This window comes from Dermacentor andersoni, chromosome 9, assembly GCF_023375885.2.
Source record: "Dermacentor andersoni chromosome 9, qqDerAnde1_hic_scaffold, whole genome shotgun sequence".
Classification (NCBI taxonomy): Eukaryota; Metazoa; Arthropoda; class Arachnida; order Ixodida; family Ixodidae; genus Dermacentor; species Dermacentor andersoni.
In genome coordinates, this window is record NC_092822.1 from 16,397,450 (window position 1) to 16,414,989 (window position 17,540).

At 42.8% G+C, this 17,540-nt stretch overlaps 2 protein-coding genes across 2 annotated transcripts in view; one reads left to right on the forward strand and one right to left on the reverse strand.

The window, feature by feature from the left end:
* Positions 1-13,177, forward strand: part of DCP1 (decapping mRNA 1) — a 28,774-nt gene extending 15,597 nt beyond the window's left edge. The window contains exon 10 of the mRNA XM_050174824.2: positions 1-13,177. Coding sequence (XP_050030781.1) covers positions 1-114 — 114 coding nt within the window. The 3' untranslated portion in view covers positions 115-13,177.
* LOC126527102 (testis-expressed protein 11-like) overlaps positions 12,481-17,540 on the reverse strand; it is a 16,361-nt gene continuing 11,301 nt past the window's right edge. The window contains exon 9 of the mRNA XM_055068562.2: positions 12,481-15,884. Coding sequence (XP_054924537.1) covers positions 15,669-15,884 — 216 coding nt within the window. The 3' untranslated portion in view covers positions 12,481-15,668. The remainder of the gene's footprint in view (positions 15,885-17,540) is intronic.

Sequence of the window (17,540 nt, forward strand, 5' to 3'; positions counted from 1 at the left end):
ACGGACGATAGTTTCTTAGTGAAGCTGCACGAGGCATATGTGGGGAGTCTCAAAAGCCGCTTCAACCTCGACACTCGGACTGGCAACGGCTCATCCACGGGAAGCCTCTTGTGAGAGCGACTCCCACAGGGTTGTGCTTAAGCAGCTCCTGTGTTCTAAGGAAAGTCTGCAGCGGCACAGCACAACTCCTGGGTTGGCCGCCACATCATCAGGAGGAGCCACACTCTGCCACTGTGAGCTGTGTTTGGAGATGCCCTAGGGACAAAATGTCAGGCACATGCTCCAACCGCACAGTGTTGGATGCGCTCAAGGAGGCAGTGGACGCTGGCTATATCTCGTCGTAATATTGTGAGCCCACACTGGCCTGTCCGTTTGGCAGAAGACGAGAGCTGCGCCTTTAGGTGGCACAAAGCTTCTGCCACTAGTGACACGTGGCGAGTGTAGCTATACAGAGTTGTTTAGCATTGTGATCGACTTTGGGTCGGGAGCTTAAATTGTAAATTGTCATGTCTTTGTGGCCCTTGTGCCTTTTTTGCAACTCTGTTGGGGCTCCTTGCTGCGTTGCTGGTACGTCATGTGGCTGAGACTTGGCACAAGCACATCCTTGGCACGCCTACAGTAATGTCTGTGTCCACAAACAGGCTTCAACTCTACACACCACCTCAACTAATAATGAAGAAAAGGGTAGTGACATCGCTTATCAGCTGCCACAGTTACTGTGCTTGGATTACACGTCTCGGTGATTCTTGGGCTGTAATTTCATAATGAGGCACCTTGAACACCTGCTCAAAGACTGGTGTAGAGGGGTAGCTTTCAAGCAGCTCATCATCACAGGAATCTCTGAGAAGCGTTACTCAAAACGCAGTGTCTACTTTTGTCAAAGGATGGAGTTAAGGCCAGTTTGTGAATACAGAGTTAAGCATCAGTCACACCTGGTCTTGTCAAACTTGCAGTAGTGTGGTTTGCTGTCAGCTCTCTTAGCAGGTATTTTTTTACAAAGATTGATTGGTTGTCTTCATTTGAAAAGTGGTGGTGGATTGGTAGCAAGCCACTCGCGTGACTTTGCCACGGCTTCCAGCTTGCTGCATCAGTGAGAATTGCCACTATGGCAGGCAGTTTTTAAAGCAGATCTGTGCAGAATATAATTTTATGCTTTGATGTACTGGCAATATTCACTGAAGCAGCAAGCTTTGGTGTGTCAGCGCAGTTATTTTATGTATGAAAAGCGTTCCTAAGGCACTGCATTGAGATTGGTAATTGCCAGCGACAGATTTTTTACCGTCACAAACATACTTATTGTGTGCAAGTTTCAGCTTGCACATGTCACGCTAAATTTACCTCGACAATTGCTTATATGAGAACAGAAAGTTCCTTTGTCTGGCATGACATTTATGTAAAATAAGAATTAGTCTGATTTGACCAGGCCACTGCATGACTTCAGCAGGCACCTCGAACAGAGCTGCAAATCAAGGAGCATCTCCTTTCTTTGATTAAGCACATTGCTGTCATCAAGCTGTAGCGTGTGAAACATACTAGAGCTTAGATTTTCCCACCTCTGCAGCGTATCGCTGGTTGGTTATTGACGTAAGGTGGCTCAGAGCAAACTTGTCTGGTGCTGCAGAGCAGAGGAGTTTTATGCTTTCTTTAATTTTTACTGCGCTCATCTTCTTTGGAAGCTATGCAGCCATGTACTCCAATTGGAGTAAATAGAGGCGGCAGGTTGGTAGCAGTGATACTGCATATACCTGCATGTTGAGTTTCTTCGCAGGCTGGCACATTCACCTTTTCTTACATGCACACATATGGCACCAAAGTAGGGTTTCACCAGGGATTCTGTCATACAGCTATTCAAATAGGAGGGGCAGTTCCATACATTTGACTGTTTTCACACTGATCTTCGAAGCATTGTTAAGGGCCACTTTTCTTTGGGGAAAATAAAATTTGACAAGCTCACTGATGCCTCAGAGCTAGAACAAGAGAACACTGCAGTGGTATCGTGAGAGGCTGTGGCAAGCATGTAGAAAAGTGCTGGTTTCAATTACAACTTCATGAACAAAATGGTGAATGAGGCAAGTTAAAGTTTATCAACATTCTAAGCAGTGTAAAATGAAACAATAATGAATACAGGAAAGAAGATGACAGTTGCACAAATGTCACCGTTTTTCCGGCCCTGGTTCTTGGTATGTTTGTGCTGCTTTCAGAGCACTCCGTTGTAGACATTTAGCTGCAGTCAAATCCCATGATCTTGGATGCTGGGATTAAATCAGGGTAAGCATGTCTTGCAATGTGCAAGTGAACATGGGGAAGTGAGTGATGCAGGCAGCTTGACACTTGAGTCAGTGCTATTCATTTGGCTCTACAAATGCCAGAGAAATAGAAAGCCACTGCAGCAAAGGCCAGAAATTACATGATGTATAACTCTAGAACTTGGCCAACGTTTGTCTGAAAGCCTGACTTCAACCAACTAAAGTGTCATCCATGCGCATAGTTTTTCATTCTGCTTTTAAGTTAAAAGCTTCAGGCCATCTTCAAAGATGAGCTACCTCTAATTTGAAAACCCCGAAGGGGCAATGCATGGAACCGCCTGCTTCGTTACAGCACGCTGTGTCTCTTGGGTCTCAACCCCATGAACAAAAGGACGGGTTTCTTTTTTACCTGAACATCTGGCCATGCTGGAGTCCTAGCTTTCTTTAGAAAGCGCTATACTTTTTGCAACCTAGCTTACAGTATAAATAGGGCCCATGATCTTATCTTTGACCTTGCCATTGGCTGCTGTTGTTTAGTTTTAATTCATTTTTGAGGTTGTTTTTACCCATACTGAAACGTTGGCCTGCTTTCTTAACATGCTAGTTGATAAAACAAGTTTCAGGATCTTAACTTCAACCTCTGCCCTGCAGCCCCAGGCATGTCCCTTCGTGGCTCGTAGTCTTCTTTGCACTTGTACGGGCCCATATCATACTTGCCATTTTTTTTTTTTTTTCATCTGCTTGATTGAAAAATGGTTCTCTTGTCACTTTTATCTTGTCATTGTGTCACATTCATGTTGCAAAAGTGTTTTTTCTTTTTCCCCCCCCTTTTTTTTTTCTAAATCATCGGCTAGCTCCTGTCTCAGTTTGTCAAAAGGGGAACCGCGGTAACCGTTAGAGCACGAGAGTTGTTCTTTGGAGCCGCAGTGTGTGTGTGTTTATGCCTTGTGTAAAATAGTGTTTAGTGTATCTCATGCATACCTCCTCTGTCTCGAACCATGATTATAGATTACTCTCTGTGTTTGAAATGGAGGCAGTGTGAGCACAAGGTTCTCATATGAGCAACCCAGAGAAAATGAAGCGTGTAAAATGATGCAAGATGTTGAAACGAAGATGGCAGATCATTCTTCTAGTGTGCTTTTTGGTATCTTTTTTTTTAGCACTTACTAGAAGATCTTTCTCATAGTGTGAGACAGAGAAAGAGTTTCATTTTGGAATTCTGCACTGTTACTTTTGACAGCTTGTCACGAAGCTCAATGGAAAGCTCAGGTCTGTAGGCCATGAGCATGATGTTCTACGACACCGTTTTTGACCGTCCCCTCTCACATAGCTCTTACAGGCACAGGTAGTATGAGGAAGCTTGGTTGTTTGAAACATTGGCTTTCAGGAAAGTGGTCCACAACTTTGGAAATTGCCTTCCTGAGTGGTCCTGTTGGCCTAGCATTTTTATGCTAGGCCAACGTGGTAGGTGCACAGTGGTCCTGACAAATCATCAGCTTGATCAAGCCACTCACTGTTGTTCATAATTGTGCACAGTACTTTTGACACTTTGTGGACAACGTTTAGGCATTGAAGGGCTTCTCTGCTCAGAAAACTGTTCAGCAGTGATTGCATAAAGGAGCTGAATGTGACAAGTAGCAGTTATTGAAAGTTGATGTTTGTGATGCTAAGCTCCTTCCTTTTTCTTTGGAACCTCAAGTGAAAATTATGTGGTCTAACAGGGTTTCGTGAATAGGTGATTTGTACATTTTTATGCAGTTATCTTTGAGAAAGGCTGGTAGACGTAAGGCAAGGAGCCCACTTTGATCCTCTCTTTTTTGCAAAGTAGGCCAGTGCATTTGAAGCTCGGTGCACTCCTGCCATCAATTTTGGGGGCGATGCACCTTGCAGGGCTTGCAGGGCTTTTTTTCTTTTTTCCTGGCATTTTTGTTTTGAACTGTTATCAGCACTGTTAGCTAACGCTGCTGAGATGGAGAGACACCCTGGCAGGCTTCCCAAAGCTAGTCTGGGCTCATTAAAGCCACCTTATTAATGCAGTAATGAATAGGTAAGAACAAGAGCTGCAGTGCAAGCAAAGTAAAATGGTGCTACCTGCATGTTTGTGTATGGCTGCAGCTTGTGTTTCGTTTCTTCTGCCTTTAAACTTTTACAGTATGCAGTCTGGTTACACGTAGGCGAGCAAGAATAGGGGAAGTGTTGGGGTGATCTGGATGTCTTGCCTCATAATGGTATTTATGTAACTCGCTTCTTTTCTTTTTTTTCGTGGTGGTCAGATACCACCTGTATGCACTCACTCCTGTGTGTGAAACCAGTGCTGGTTGATGTCGCATGTGAAGCAACATGGGCCTTTGTACGCAGCTTAATTAATGTACAGTGTATATAGTATGATGTCTGCGTGTATGTGCATGCATGTTCGCTGCATCCAGTAGATGCTGGATCTCTCACAAGCAGCAAACTGAGACAGCAGTGCAAGTGGTCTTTGTTTTTTGGCTCTGCTCTTGTTACAGGCTTTGCTGTTTTTTGCGATAATGGACTTGCAACTTCATAGCAGCCCTTCAGCATTTCTCATAGCATTGACCCATGCTTCTTAATTAAACATGCACCCTCTAAGATGTAAGTTTCCCCAACTCTTTAGAATTTTACACAGTTTAAGGTGTAAATTCATTACGGCAATGATCATCATCACTCTTTCATCCATTTTTTTTTGATGCTGCATGTCTTGTGCTTTGCTGCTAGTAACGCATAATCATCTAAGCACTATGTAGTGTTCCTGATAAGAGATTAGATTAGCACAGGATTATTGATTAAGGTAATGTTGTGTGTCAAAATGAAACCCTAAAGCTTTACACATTCTTTTGTGATATAAAATGTGTATAGAGTGTAAAGGGAGAGAGTAAACAGTAATAATCGGCATTCATTATACTTTTCTATAGTGCTATTCACCCAATAATTTTCTGCGGTAGGTGTTGTGAGACTCGGAAACATTCCAGTCAAGTAAGTACCAGGCAGAAAGCATCAAAAAGATAAAATGTACATAAAAGGGATGATGATCATCATTCTGTAGGAAAGTTACATCCTTAAAGGTGTGAAGGTTTTGATTGAGTGGAGCAAGGACAGTTATCAGTTTGTGAATGTGACTCACCGTCAACCTATCGGTATATCAGTGGTGTTCAGCAGGACACATCTGGGGAGTAGGTAGGGCATACACATGAACGCAGACCATGTGATACTGTGACCACGCTTTCCTACAGTGTTCTCTAGAGGACACCTTAATTCATGCTTATCTGGCTGGGTTCTGTGTTTCTGCCACTATCTATGGCCAATCAATGTCAAGCAGCCACTACAAACAAAGTCAGGTGACTTAATGGTACAAAGTTCCTGCTGTGATTGGCAACATGTGATCCTTTTCAACATACCATCTTTGTGGCTGTTAGCATTGCAACTTCGAAGCAGCAGATTACAGTGCAATCTTAGCTGATTATAGTACGGTGCCATACAGTTTGTATGTATGCACAAGCACAAAGCAACCGACGTTGCCAGTTCACTCTGCCTCGTGGTGCTCACTCATTGGCTAGTCAACACCCAACTGACATTGTCATTGGACTAAGTTGCTGAATTATGGAAGGAAGATTAGTCCTCTCCTGGTACAGAAGGTGTCCAGTAAATGGTGGGTTGTATCTGGAAGACTGGTAAATATTTCGAGGAAGGTGGAAAGCTACCCCCTAGGCCTGAATAGCTGTAGCATATTGCCAGCTTTGCTAAAGCAGACGAATGTAGGATAGGCTCCTCACCTTCATAGGCAAAAACAGCCTGTGTGCTTGTCGTGTGTGATATGTGTTTATTCATATTTTCTATCTATCTTGCCTTCATAGTTCCTTAAGATACTTTTTATTCACGGAACATGCATTTAATTCCTTTTTTTGTATGTCAAGCTTGCAATTGTACTTCATTTGTCAATGAGGTCTACAGGTTTTATGAGACTGCACCAAAATTCATTGAATCAGCTTCCAGTCGGAATGAATTGTGTGCTTTCCTTCTGAGGATTGGAATGCTTCGCTTGGCAACCTTCATACCTTCAATTTCTTTCAGTTGAGGTGTCTCTCTATAATTTAGCGTTTCCAGGAGGCAGGTGCTTATACTGTGTGGTACCCTTGTTGATGTGGCTAAAATGCCAGAGTCGGTGGAACACCATTTAAAGAGGAAGAAGCTTGACAAAGACCAAACAGCTGTGTGGTATATATATGGAAAATCATGAACAATGACATGAGTAAATATGCAGGACAATGCTTTCCTATGCTTTGTATTGCCTTTTACACTTTTTCGTCTGCATAGGGGTGAGTGGAGTGTAGCATTTTCAAACGAGGTCACCTTCTATATGTCTCATCAGTAGTAGTCATAGTGGTGACGTGTGCATCTTGCGGTGGTTAAGAATCACATATGTGGAGCTTTAGGCGAGAACTTCACTCTCCGCCTCTTCTCATGGAAAAACATAGCTCATGTTTTCTTGTTCTGACCCATGGGCAGCTTTTCTTTAAACCTCAAATCTCTGTGGCAAATGGCTATCATTACAAAGATTTTCAAAGCTCCTTTAAGTTAGGCCATGTCACCTTTTCAATTTTCACAGCCTCGCAAAACTTGTTTCTTGCAGCTTTGAATAATTGGAGGTCATGCGGAAACATGGGAGTTCATTTGTCTAACAAATGAGTAGTTATTTTGTCAGGGGGCAGTTTCTCCATGACATACACTGTAGAGCTCCACATTGCATTGTAAGGATACCAGTTGGCATGCCACATAAAGGATAAAGTTGCAAGTCATTTTATCATGTACAATCATCTTCAGGACACCATCTTCAGCCAGCTGTAAGAGCTATCTCATCAAAATGCAAACAAGTAGCCGCTCATTGCTCTAACTAAAGTTGTTAAGAAACTGGAAATACATGCAGAGTTTTCAGTTAGCTGCTTGTGAGAAGAAAATGTGCCATCACCTGCCTGTTACATTTTCACATCCTGTGGCACAAGTGAGTATTTGCAAAGGTTGCGTGTCAAGCTCATTCAAGTGTTGCATTACAGCGCTGTTGTGTTTTGCCCTACAAAGGCGTTGTATAGAATCACACCGTGAACTTCATTGCAACATACTTTTGTATTTCCAAACTTAATTTGAAGCACGGCCCATTGTCACGCTCTATCTGTGCATGTCATTTGGAATGCTTTTTCATGTTAAGCCTGCCATTGCATAATTTCATTTTCTCAGTTTCTATTCAACATATGCACCTCTCTCTTGCTTTCAAGCATGTCACTTATTTTTATCTCTTCAGCATTGTCGTGGTTGTACAAGGCGTTCACATGTCTGGGTGGCACCAAGTCTTTCTGAAATTGAACACATTATGCCACCATGTGCAATGCTACTCAGTGAGCAGAGTGGATCTTCTTGTGAAAGCAGGAAGTGTCGTGCGTGGGTGCGCAGGCGTGTGTGTCTGGTGATGTTTTTTGAGGGGACTAAAGATGTCGCACCTTGTTTCGCTGTGAATATGTACATACCTGCCATGGAAACCTTCGCAACAATGTGTGCCAGTGGCCTGCTGTATCTGCGAAGCAAGGATTGTCGTCATGTGGCATCCTTGATGCTCTTCATTTGGTGACTGTGCAAGATGCCAGGAGCAGGAGAGAGCAGCATCAGCAACACACCGCACAAGTCAACGCGAGTCATGTCAACAGAAGCTACAGTGTTTGTCCTTGATAACCACGTAGCACATGACAACTCCTGCAACACAGCCCATCACAGGAGAGAGGGACTTCTGGAAGTGACTTTGTGACAAAGTACTCTTGCTGGGGCTCGCAAGAAGAAGCAGCCAGGATTGGGTGTTTGCCATATGTTGACCTCATTGTTAATTTTCTGGTGCTGCTACTGCTGCTGTCTCTCTGACAACTGGGACAAGATCTTGTTATCTGGTCACAATGCGATCCCTTTGTTAACTGCCTGCTCCGTGCCTGTGGAGTGTGTTGCTACCTGTCTCCTCATTGGCAAGCTGCTGGACCCAAGCATGCTGCACCTTATGCCTGTATGGACTGTGGTGTTGCAGCCATGCGCTTAGATTGATGAGATAGGAATGCTTCATACATTGAGGACATCCCTGCCCACGACATAGACATCCTCGCCCTAGCCCTCCTACTGTGTTCTTTGTGTCAGCTTTCTCCACAGCTACCAAATAGGTAGTGTGTTTCAAAGTGTGACTTTGTGTCTGTGGGAAGGACATGTCGGTGTCTGTCGTAACTTGGGGCTTACTTTCTTTTTGACTGTGATGAGAAATTTTTTCTAGTGGCTACAGCAAAAAGAACTGCGTGTGGCAGTGATGATACATATTCTGTCTGCATCTTATAGTTTATAGTTGAGCAATCAGTCTAGCATTTGAAAGCAGGGGACCGCTGGCAGTGTTTGGTTTTGGTCAGGTCGCACCTGTCTTAAAGTGTGCTGGAGTTTCAATGTCGCACTCTTATCTTTGTTGCTTAGCACACTTCACGAAACCTGTGCCTTGTTTCCGGTGGCAAACAGGTATACAATGCATCTCATTAAATAAGTGGCGTGAATGCCTTGTGGAGAACCCACAAAGGTGATGTTGGCATCTTCCATACTGCGTTACACACTTTCTCCCATGAGAAATGGACACTGACTACGCTGGGCAGTTAAGTTCCTCACATCCTAGGGCCTTTACTGCCCATCGGTATAAAGGCATAGCTCATTTTCATTAAGTGAGGCTAACCAACAATAGTATCCCACATTGATTCATATCATCATCAAAATCCTGTCTTGTAAGCAGCGATTCACGTGATTTCCAGTTCTTGGTGCAGGAATTTGGCTTCTCACCAATGCCTACGTATTGGCTAAACATTGGTGTTGCCACACCAAAGGCCAGTATTGCTATGTTGACGCATACCTACACCTTTGCTCTTGCACTGTTGCCCAGACCATTCAACCAATCCCCTGGTCTCTAGGCTAACAGTAAATCTTGCACATTATAAATGTGACCTGTATGACATGTCGGTTGCATTTCATCAAGCTGGCCTAGACAAATGTGTGGTGGCCAGCGCATTCTCCGGCCACCAGACTTAGGTGGCTGCATGTTTCGAACAGTGTAACTTCAGCATTGGTACCAGTCAACCCTGTCATACCATGGTAGGAGTTTCACACTTTATCAAAGTTGTGGGTAAGAGGTCGAAGCAGCATAGTTGACATTGGTAGGGTGCTGCTACCAATAGCTTGAAAAAAGTTCCTTGCCAGACTAACTGTCCCTCCAATCCGTCCCTTATTGGCACTTTCTTGTTAAACCCTGGGCAAAGACCTTTCGCTTTCAAGTGACGCCGCACAAAACAGGGTTCTTGTTTGTCCAAGCGACATATTTTGTTTTTCTTTAGGGAACTACTTAAAATTAGGCATTGTCAAGACTCGCTGGCATGTGTTGGAGCCTGCTTGTTTATATTATATTAGAAAGAAAAAAAACTGATCCAAGCATGGTACAGCTTTTTGATCGATTGATACGTCTGGCCTTGAGCATTAAAACATGTAGGTCAGTTCCGACATTTTGCAAGTTGTGTTCTTGCAAAGCTTTGTCAAAAAGAAGCACATTGTCGGCATGCTCAAAGCTTGGCATGATGTGCCCTTGTAGGTGCGGTGTTTGTAGCTTCTTTCATGTAAGGTATGAGTGTTGGGTAAAAAAAAAACTGCAATGTTCCTCTGTATCTATAGTTAGCGTAGTGCACTCCTGATCTTTTTAGTTCCAGAACTTCTGGGTAATCTGTGCATTTGCTTTTCCTTTTATTTTCAGTGTGTTAATATGTCACCGCCACTTTTTCACTCATTTTATTACAGTTCGTTTCACTTTACTAACTTCATTTTAAAAATGTGCATGCTTTTAATTCTTGCCACTGAGTTAGTTAAGTCTAAGACTTTCTTCTTCGGTAGTGTGGCTGGCAACCTGCGGTCGAATGGCCCAGGAGTGCAAACCAGTATTTTTCTTTTCCATTTTGGTAGCACCGGAAGAAGCTTTGGTGCTTCCCTGTGGTTGGTCAAGGCTTCCAGTTGCCATGTGTTCCCACAGACTGGTTATTTTTTGCACTTGAGACAGCATGCTGAATGTGGTGTCATGTACAAATTTCACAAACCCTTTTTCCTCTGAATTATTTTTTCTGTTTATTCTGCCACTTGTTGCCACGTATCAGCACTGTGCATGAATCTGATCACAATTTTGTTGAGATTCCCAGTGCTCCTCTACGCATGCATGTCTGGCACGGGCTGAAAAAGCTGTAAGGGAACATCGGCAACAAAGATTGGCAAATTAACCAAGAACACGTCATAGTGTTCAGCTGCTGTCGGAGCTGGAAGCATTGACCAACACAGGGTCACAAACTACCATGGAGACATTGTGCTCCAGGTGTATACACGATCGTGTATCATGTATGACCATGTATAAAGTAACATGATCATGACATGAATGTGTGGCTTTTGTTAAAAGTACACGGGACACTGCCTAATAACTAGGGCTGCTGTGGAAGACAAGGAAAATTGCCGTGCTCATTGTCAAGATGTTCAGAGCACTAGGGATACAGTAGATGCCTAGTACATGGCCGGGAGTCCAGCATCAGTCATGCACAGTCTTACCTGTGTGCTTTTGACAGACAGTTCACATTTGGGGAAATTTTAGTCTGTGGTGGCATGCTGCCTGGGGGACTTTACGGTCTGCCATCACATGTAGCCATAAGGCAGGGGGGGTGTAGTCTAATGTCCACATGCCACCGTGAGGACATTGTAATCCAGGGTCACATGCAACTGTAGGGATGTTTATGGACTTCGTATATGCAGGACCGACATGAAAGGGAGTGTCTGGTTTGTGTTTCAAGAATGTCAGAAATCCTTGTTCTTATGCTGAAACCTGGAACATATCGAACGGAACATTCTTGAACACAAGATCTCCTCACATAGTATTGGCAGCTGAGGCTTAAACTTAATTGGGCAGTAGTAGTTGCCTGAATACCTGTTAAGACATTTTTTTTATCTTTTTACCACCCTGTACTCCACGGTGGCATGTGGCCATACGGCGCTGTGTTGTGGTGGCACAAGCCGTTTGCCGTCTTGATGTGAGTGTGGAAAGTGGTGTTTACGTGTTGTGCTGCTGTTGCCGACAGCTTGATTTGGCACCCAACTGTCTCTAGGCTGATCAGAGAAAAAAAACATTAGAACTCTATTGTGAAAGCATGGAATGCAAGCTGAACAAGAGCAATGTCTTTAAAAGGACCAAACTGGGTTGCTGGAAAAATTCCTTTTATTTGCCACACCTTGTTGGACAACGGGCACCATTTGCCTTGGTTTCAGCGCTGCTGTAAGCCAGGCCATGCCCCTATCTCATTCTGTCAAGTCCTTGTCCTGCGAGGGGTTCAATAGAAAAAATTTCATTGGGCTAACTTCCCGTCTGGTTGGGTCGCAACTCTTTGAGCTTCCGGATCAACAAGTACAAATCTTTGAATTTATGTGTGTGTGTGTATCAGTGTGTACGCGTGTATTTGTGTACGTGTGTGCCTTCGTGAGCCCACTGTTTTGATGAAATTACAAAAAAAGGAATACGTTTTGCAGTCACATGCAAAATGTGGTTTATGAACAAAGTGTACTGGTCATTCAGCACGTTTTTCTGAACATGTTTCTTGTGGCTCCATTTCGTGGTCACCACATGAAGGTTGGTTGGCAAAGCTGTTCCCAGGATTGATTTGTGTTCAGCATTAGTAAGCTGCAGTTGAGGTGGCATTTCACAATGGCAGGCCTTTTCACAGAAGTTATCAGATGAAAGATTTCACGTCAGGTCTGCTTCAAGTGTATCCCAAGAACTGCATGCTGGTAATGCCAGACTCTTTTGCACACTTTACACTTGCTCTATGTATGCTTAAGCAACAAAGCTCGACGAACAGTGCAAAAAAATTTTTTAAAAAAGCATATACTTCTGCTTGTTCCAACACTCTTTTGAACTCGTATGTGCCTGTTTCGGTTTAGCTGGTGAGCGCCCAGTTTTACACCCGTCACATGATTAAGATTAACCTCAGTTACAGCCCACCACCATTGCATTCAACTACAAGAAAAGTGTAACATTATTCGTATATGCAGTCAAGTCAATTAACTGTGGCAGGCTTTAACTAAAGTTCAGCTTAACCGTGATTGGCATGCAACGAGTCATTGATTGTACAGGGACAGAGTTTGGCGACGCGACGATTGCAAAGTATTGTGAAATGTCACTCACTTTTGTGCAGTTTACTTGGCTCTCATCATTAGCTGCAAAAAATATTTTGAAACAACTTTTTTGGAACAGCTTTCAAGCACACCAGAAAAAAAAGAAAAGCAAAATGTCAAAAATATTTTGGTGCAATTGTGAGCATTTGGTAGTAGATTAAAATGCTTTTTTTTTAACTCAGAAATAGTCATTACCATGACATTTGCAATACTTTATTTGCTAGTGTGTGTGTGTATGCGTGTGTATGCATGTGCAAATAAGACAGACACAAATCTTTAAAAAGTTCTAGAAATTCATTTTTATTATTATGTTGACAGATATATGTATTAGTAATCCTCAAGTTGTGGATTATTTTTTATCGGTCATAAGTTTATTTGTGCTGCAGGTGCCAATTCAGATTAGAAATATTCAAGGAGTGTCTTCTTATTACCCTGTTCACAATTTCAGTGATTTCATATGGTTGTTTATATTCATGCTTTTCTGGTGTTTAAATTTTGTGTTTCTTTTTTACATTTTTGTAAGTGATTGAACGAGAATCTACATATTGGCACTGTAATCTGGGCTGTTGGAAAAACAGTATTGGAAAGTGAGAAAGTAAAAATAAGGATGCTTTATCCCCTACAGATTTTATTGGTGAAATAAAAAAGAATATTGGCAAAGTGTCCTCGTTTGTTTTCTTTGTTTTTTGCTAAGGGAATGATTTGGTAATTGTAGCAAACTGGCTAGTCATGTAGTTCCCAATCTACTGAAGAATATACAAGCATACATTCCCAGTGACAGTATTTATTTTTGGTGGATTAGCGCATTGTGATGACAAACTGAAGTCCAATACGTGTTGCTTGGCACATTGGAGCTTACTAAATGACATCTTTTGTACATTCAGCTGCAAAACCTTATGGGACATGGTTCTGTGACAGTTGTGAATTTCTGCTCCATTAAGGCATGGCAGTTCTAATTCAATAATCCACTATGTAAGCCACAAAATCTCCTGCAGACTGAAACTTTGAATTTGAATCTACTATATGCCCAGGCTTTGCGAAAAATTGTTTCTCTCAGTCAGTCTCTCTCTCTCTCCCTTTCCTTCTCCCCCCCTAAGTTGAGTGTCCTGCAATCTTTTGTGGCCAACTGTACTTTACAAGTTATCGTGAAGTGGCTCTAATTTAATAAGGTCAAGACTAGCATACTCTACAGGACCATTTTTATAACTCCCCCAAGTGATGGCTTTGTTCATGGAGTGTTCCACAAGTTTGCCAACAGTGCTAGTACAAGTTATTGCTCGAAGCCCACTGCCAAGGTTTTGACATATTCTATTCCGAGACTCTAGCAAGTACAAGTCTACTTTTGGTTTCACAAAATACCATAGTTCATTGTGGGGTTACCCAATCTTTTAGAGCTAGCTCTAACTCCACAATAGCATGATCTTGAAAAGTGTCAGTTTATTCTGCCATTTCCTCATTTAAGCAAGAGGCTTGTAAGACTGCTAAAGGCCTCTCCTTAAGCGAACGGTAATGCAATACGCTCGACTATTCAGAAGTGACTCTTGACTTTTGTTAGCATTCTCAAGTACAGTGGCACAATTTCACTTTTTCTGCAGCAACCTTCTGGTCCTCTATATTGCCTGCTATGTATAAAACGGATTATGGAAAGATGTATGCCTATACTCCCGTAAATATGCCTGTATGTTCTACCCATTTCTCACTGACAGAAGCACTTGCTATTTTAAATGCGAAGCATTTCTTTGCCTAGTCGGAGTCTAGATCAAACACGGGTCTGTCCAAGGTTGCAGAGTTTGTCACCAATGTACCCGCTCACTATTGGCTTGGCCCTTCCTTGCTCAATGCACATGTGCACACTCCAACGTACCAGTTTGCACGTCGCTACTCGGCACCTCCTCTCATTGCTCCACTCACCGGTATGGGTGTGCATGCCACAAGTAGACTTGGCTCAGTTGTTCTAGCTGCATTATGTTGCACGTAGGCCTCTACTTGCAGATACAGCATTGAGCCCTCGAAGGTATCAAGCAGAATGGCAGCGTAAGAACACAAAGGTTCTACAAAGGCTGAAGAGGTATGCAATGAACATTGAAGCGGTGCAGCAGGAGGCGAAGCAACGGGCCAACGAAATATGCATAGCTGTGGAGTGCGAGCAACAAGAGAAGCGACGTGCGGCCAAAAAACAGCAGCATGTGAAGCAAATGGCCACTGAACAAGCCACCGAGACGAAGTGGTGCCGATTGGAGGACCGCCACATGTGGGACGCAGATGCATACTTTCAAAAGCACTTTGTCGAAGACAAATTTGGTGTGGTGTGTAGCATCTACAACCATCTCTAAGATTGTATGCCGTCAGGGTGCCGCACTTCATGTTTGTAGCAGTCCTCAAGTGAGCATTTCCCCGGGAGTTTGGGCTTTGCTCCACGTGCAGGAAAGAAATGCTTCGCATTTACTTAGATAATCATCGAAGATGGTTTCTGCTGTAATTTTTTTCTTGCCAACTGCTGGCCAACCTATAGCTTCAGCATGTTCAGAATCATTTCGAACACAATGTTAAAGCACAACTGGTTCAGTCCGGTCCACAGCCTGATTGATGTAGAGTAGTATGTGCTGGAATATTGCAACAATTCCAATCCAATTCTTTTACTTTTCACTCATTATAAGTGATCAAGCTGCACTCTACTCGCATTATCATCAGAATTGGCCAGTCGTTACTGGCAGATGATGACAAAGGAATAGAATCGAGCAAAAGGAATTGTTACTTTATATCCATCCATGTTCACTTGACTATGAAGGTTGTTTGAAAGAACAGTCAGTACACAGTAGCATGGTTTTCCTAAAACTTTTTTTTATGCATGAACAGGAAACAGGAAATTAACAGGAAACAGGTCTTAACAGGAAATTGTCAGTGAAAACATGGCCAAAGCTGCTTTTTGATCAAACACATGTACCCAACTGCAAAGGTAAAACAGAGGCCTGTTCACACTTGCAAAGGAGGTTACAAGGGTGTCTCAGTTGCAATGTACATTCGCAACAAGTGTCAGTCTTCACAACTGATCATGAATAGACTTTGCTCAAGGCCAAGCTTCTAGCCAGAAATAAGTGTGCTGACTTGGCAAGTTACAAAGAGTGGGAACCAAGAATCGCTGAAGTGCAGAAACTATTAGTGATCTTCGTTAGTCGCAGACAGATGCGCAATTTCATCGTTGAATAGCCCTTGGTACCGGGAGAGAAGACTCTGCTGGTATGCAGCCCGTAGCACTGGCAGAATGTCAACGATGCGAAGTGCACAGCTGAGGTAGCATTTGGCACTTGGCAGGGCACCTTCCAAATATCGCTGCAGCCCTTCGTTCCACACAGTGGTCATCATCCAGACGAGCTGAAAAACAAGGACAAAATGTTATTGTACAGCTCACTACTAACTTGATAGGTTCATTTGCATTCAAGTTATGGTTTCCTTTTTTTTTTCTCTCCCAACATGAAATCATCGGTATTCTCTGAAAAGGTTCTTAAAGAGACCATTCTGATATGTTAATGTTGAAACATTCTTTTATGTTGCAGTTATACTGATGTGTTCTGTGCCTACCCATTGCTTCCCATTTAGGAGGCGGCTACTTCATCAAGCTACTCATAGTAGCATCTTTTTGTCGGTGAATCCATCATTGCATTGAAAGCAAATAAAGTTTGATTTGATTTGACAATAAAAAGCAACATATAGGTTAATTATACTGATGTATTTCTTCAGGACTTGATTCGCATTTATTTGTTGGATAAAGGGTAATTATTAACAGGAGAGTTGAAGTGCAGTTTTCCTTCCTGGAATTTTGCACTTGAACTGCAGCACCAGTATGCTGGTATGACATTTCATCTTTTTCATTCACATGTTTAGGCCATTGTTCCTTAAAGTTCTCAAAATTTGCCTGGTTAAATTTTTGGTTCCTTGAGAATGCAATGTACAAGGTCTGTCTGAAAAGTAATGAGACATCGTCTCTTGTGCGGGCTATGAGCAAAATTGAGATAAGCTTATTTAGTCGAGTAATACAATGTCTTGCTAAATATGACTAATCTCAGCTTTCTGCAGCCATTTACTTTTTCTGATCATATGTTTTTTTACACCATTATCTTTGCAAGCCATTCATCTGCAAAAACTGAAACCTGAAAGCAACCTGAAGTTCCTGGTTCACTTTGGGAAAATTAGGTCAGAGGCACTCTAAATGTTTTGGCAAATGTACAGCAATGACACCATGTTATGCATATGTGTGTTTGAGTGGCACAAGAGGTTCAGAGAGGGTTGTGAGGAAGTGGAAGATGACTCAAGAAGAGGGAGGCCTTCAACAAACCGGAATGGCAGTAACATAGACTGAGTAAGGCAGCTGTTATATGCTGATCGGCAGCTGGCTGTTTGAATGTTCACCAGTCATCCGAGCATGTGAAAGGACAGTGTTTGGAGGATAAACTGATTTTGGCATGCGAAAAACTTTTGTAAAGATGGTACCATAGCTGCTGAATTCTGATTAGAAGGAGCTCTGTATGCCACGTGTCCGGATATCATCTCGCGTCTTCAATCTGAGCCCAAGTTGCTTTGTCAAGTCATTACCAGTGATGAGACGTGAATTTTTGAGCACGACCCAGAATCCAAGGACCAGAGATGTCAGTAGAAGTCTCCATTGTCGCCAAGGTGGAAGAAGGTAAAGCAGACCAAGTCAAAAGTGAAAGTCATGCTGCTCACATTTTTCGATGTCAGGTCCAGAGTTTCGCCACAGGCCCAGGCAATAAATCAGCAAATTTACAAATAGATCTTGTGCCGTGTGCTTCGCTCAGCGCATGAGAAGAGACCTGAGCTGTGGTGAGACAAATTATGGCTGTTGCATCAAGAGCATCTGGCAGTTTCTGGCCAAGAGGAACATCGCAGACCTATAATGACCAAATTATGTCCCTGAACTTGTACCCTGTAACTTTTTTTTATTCTCTATGCTCAGGGGAACTGTCAAAACACCCTATTTTAAGGCGTGGAGGTCATCAAGAGAGCCGTAAC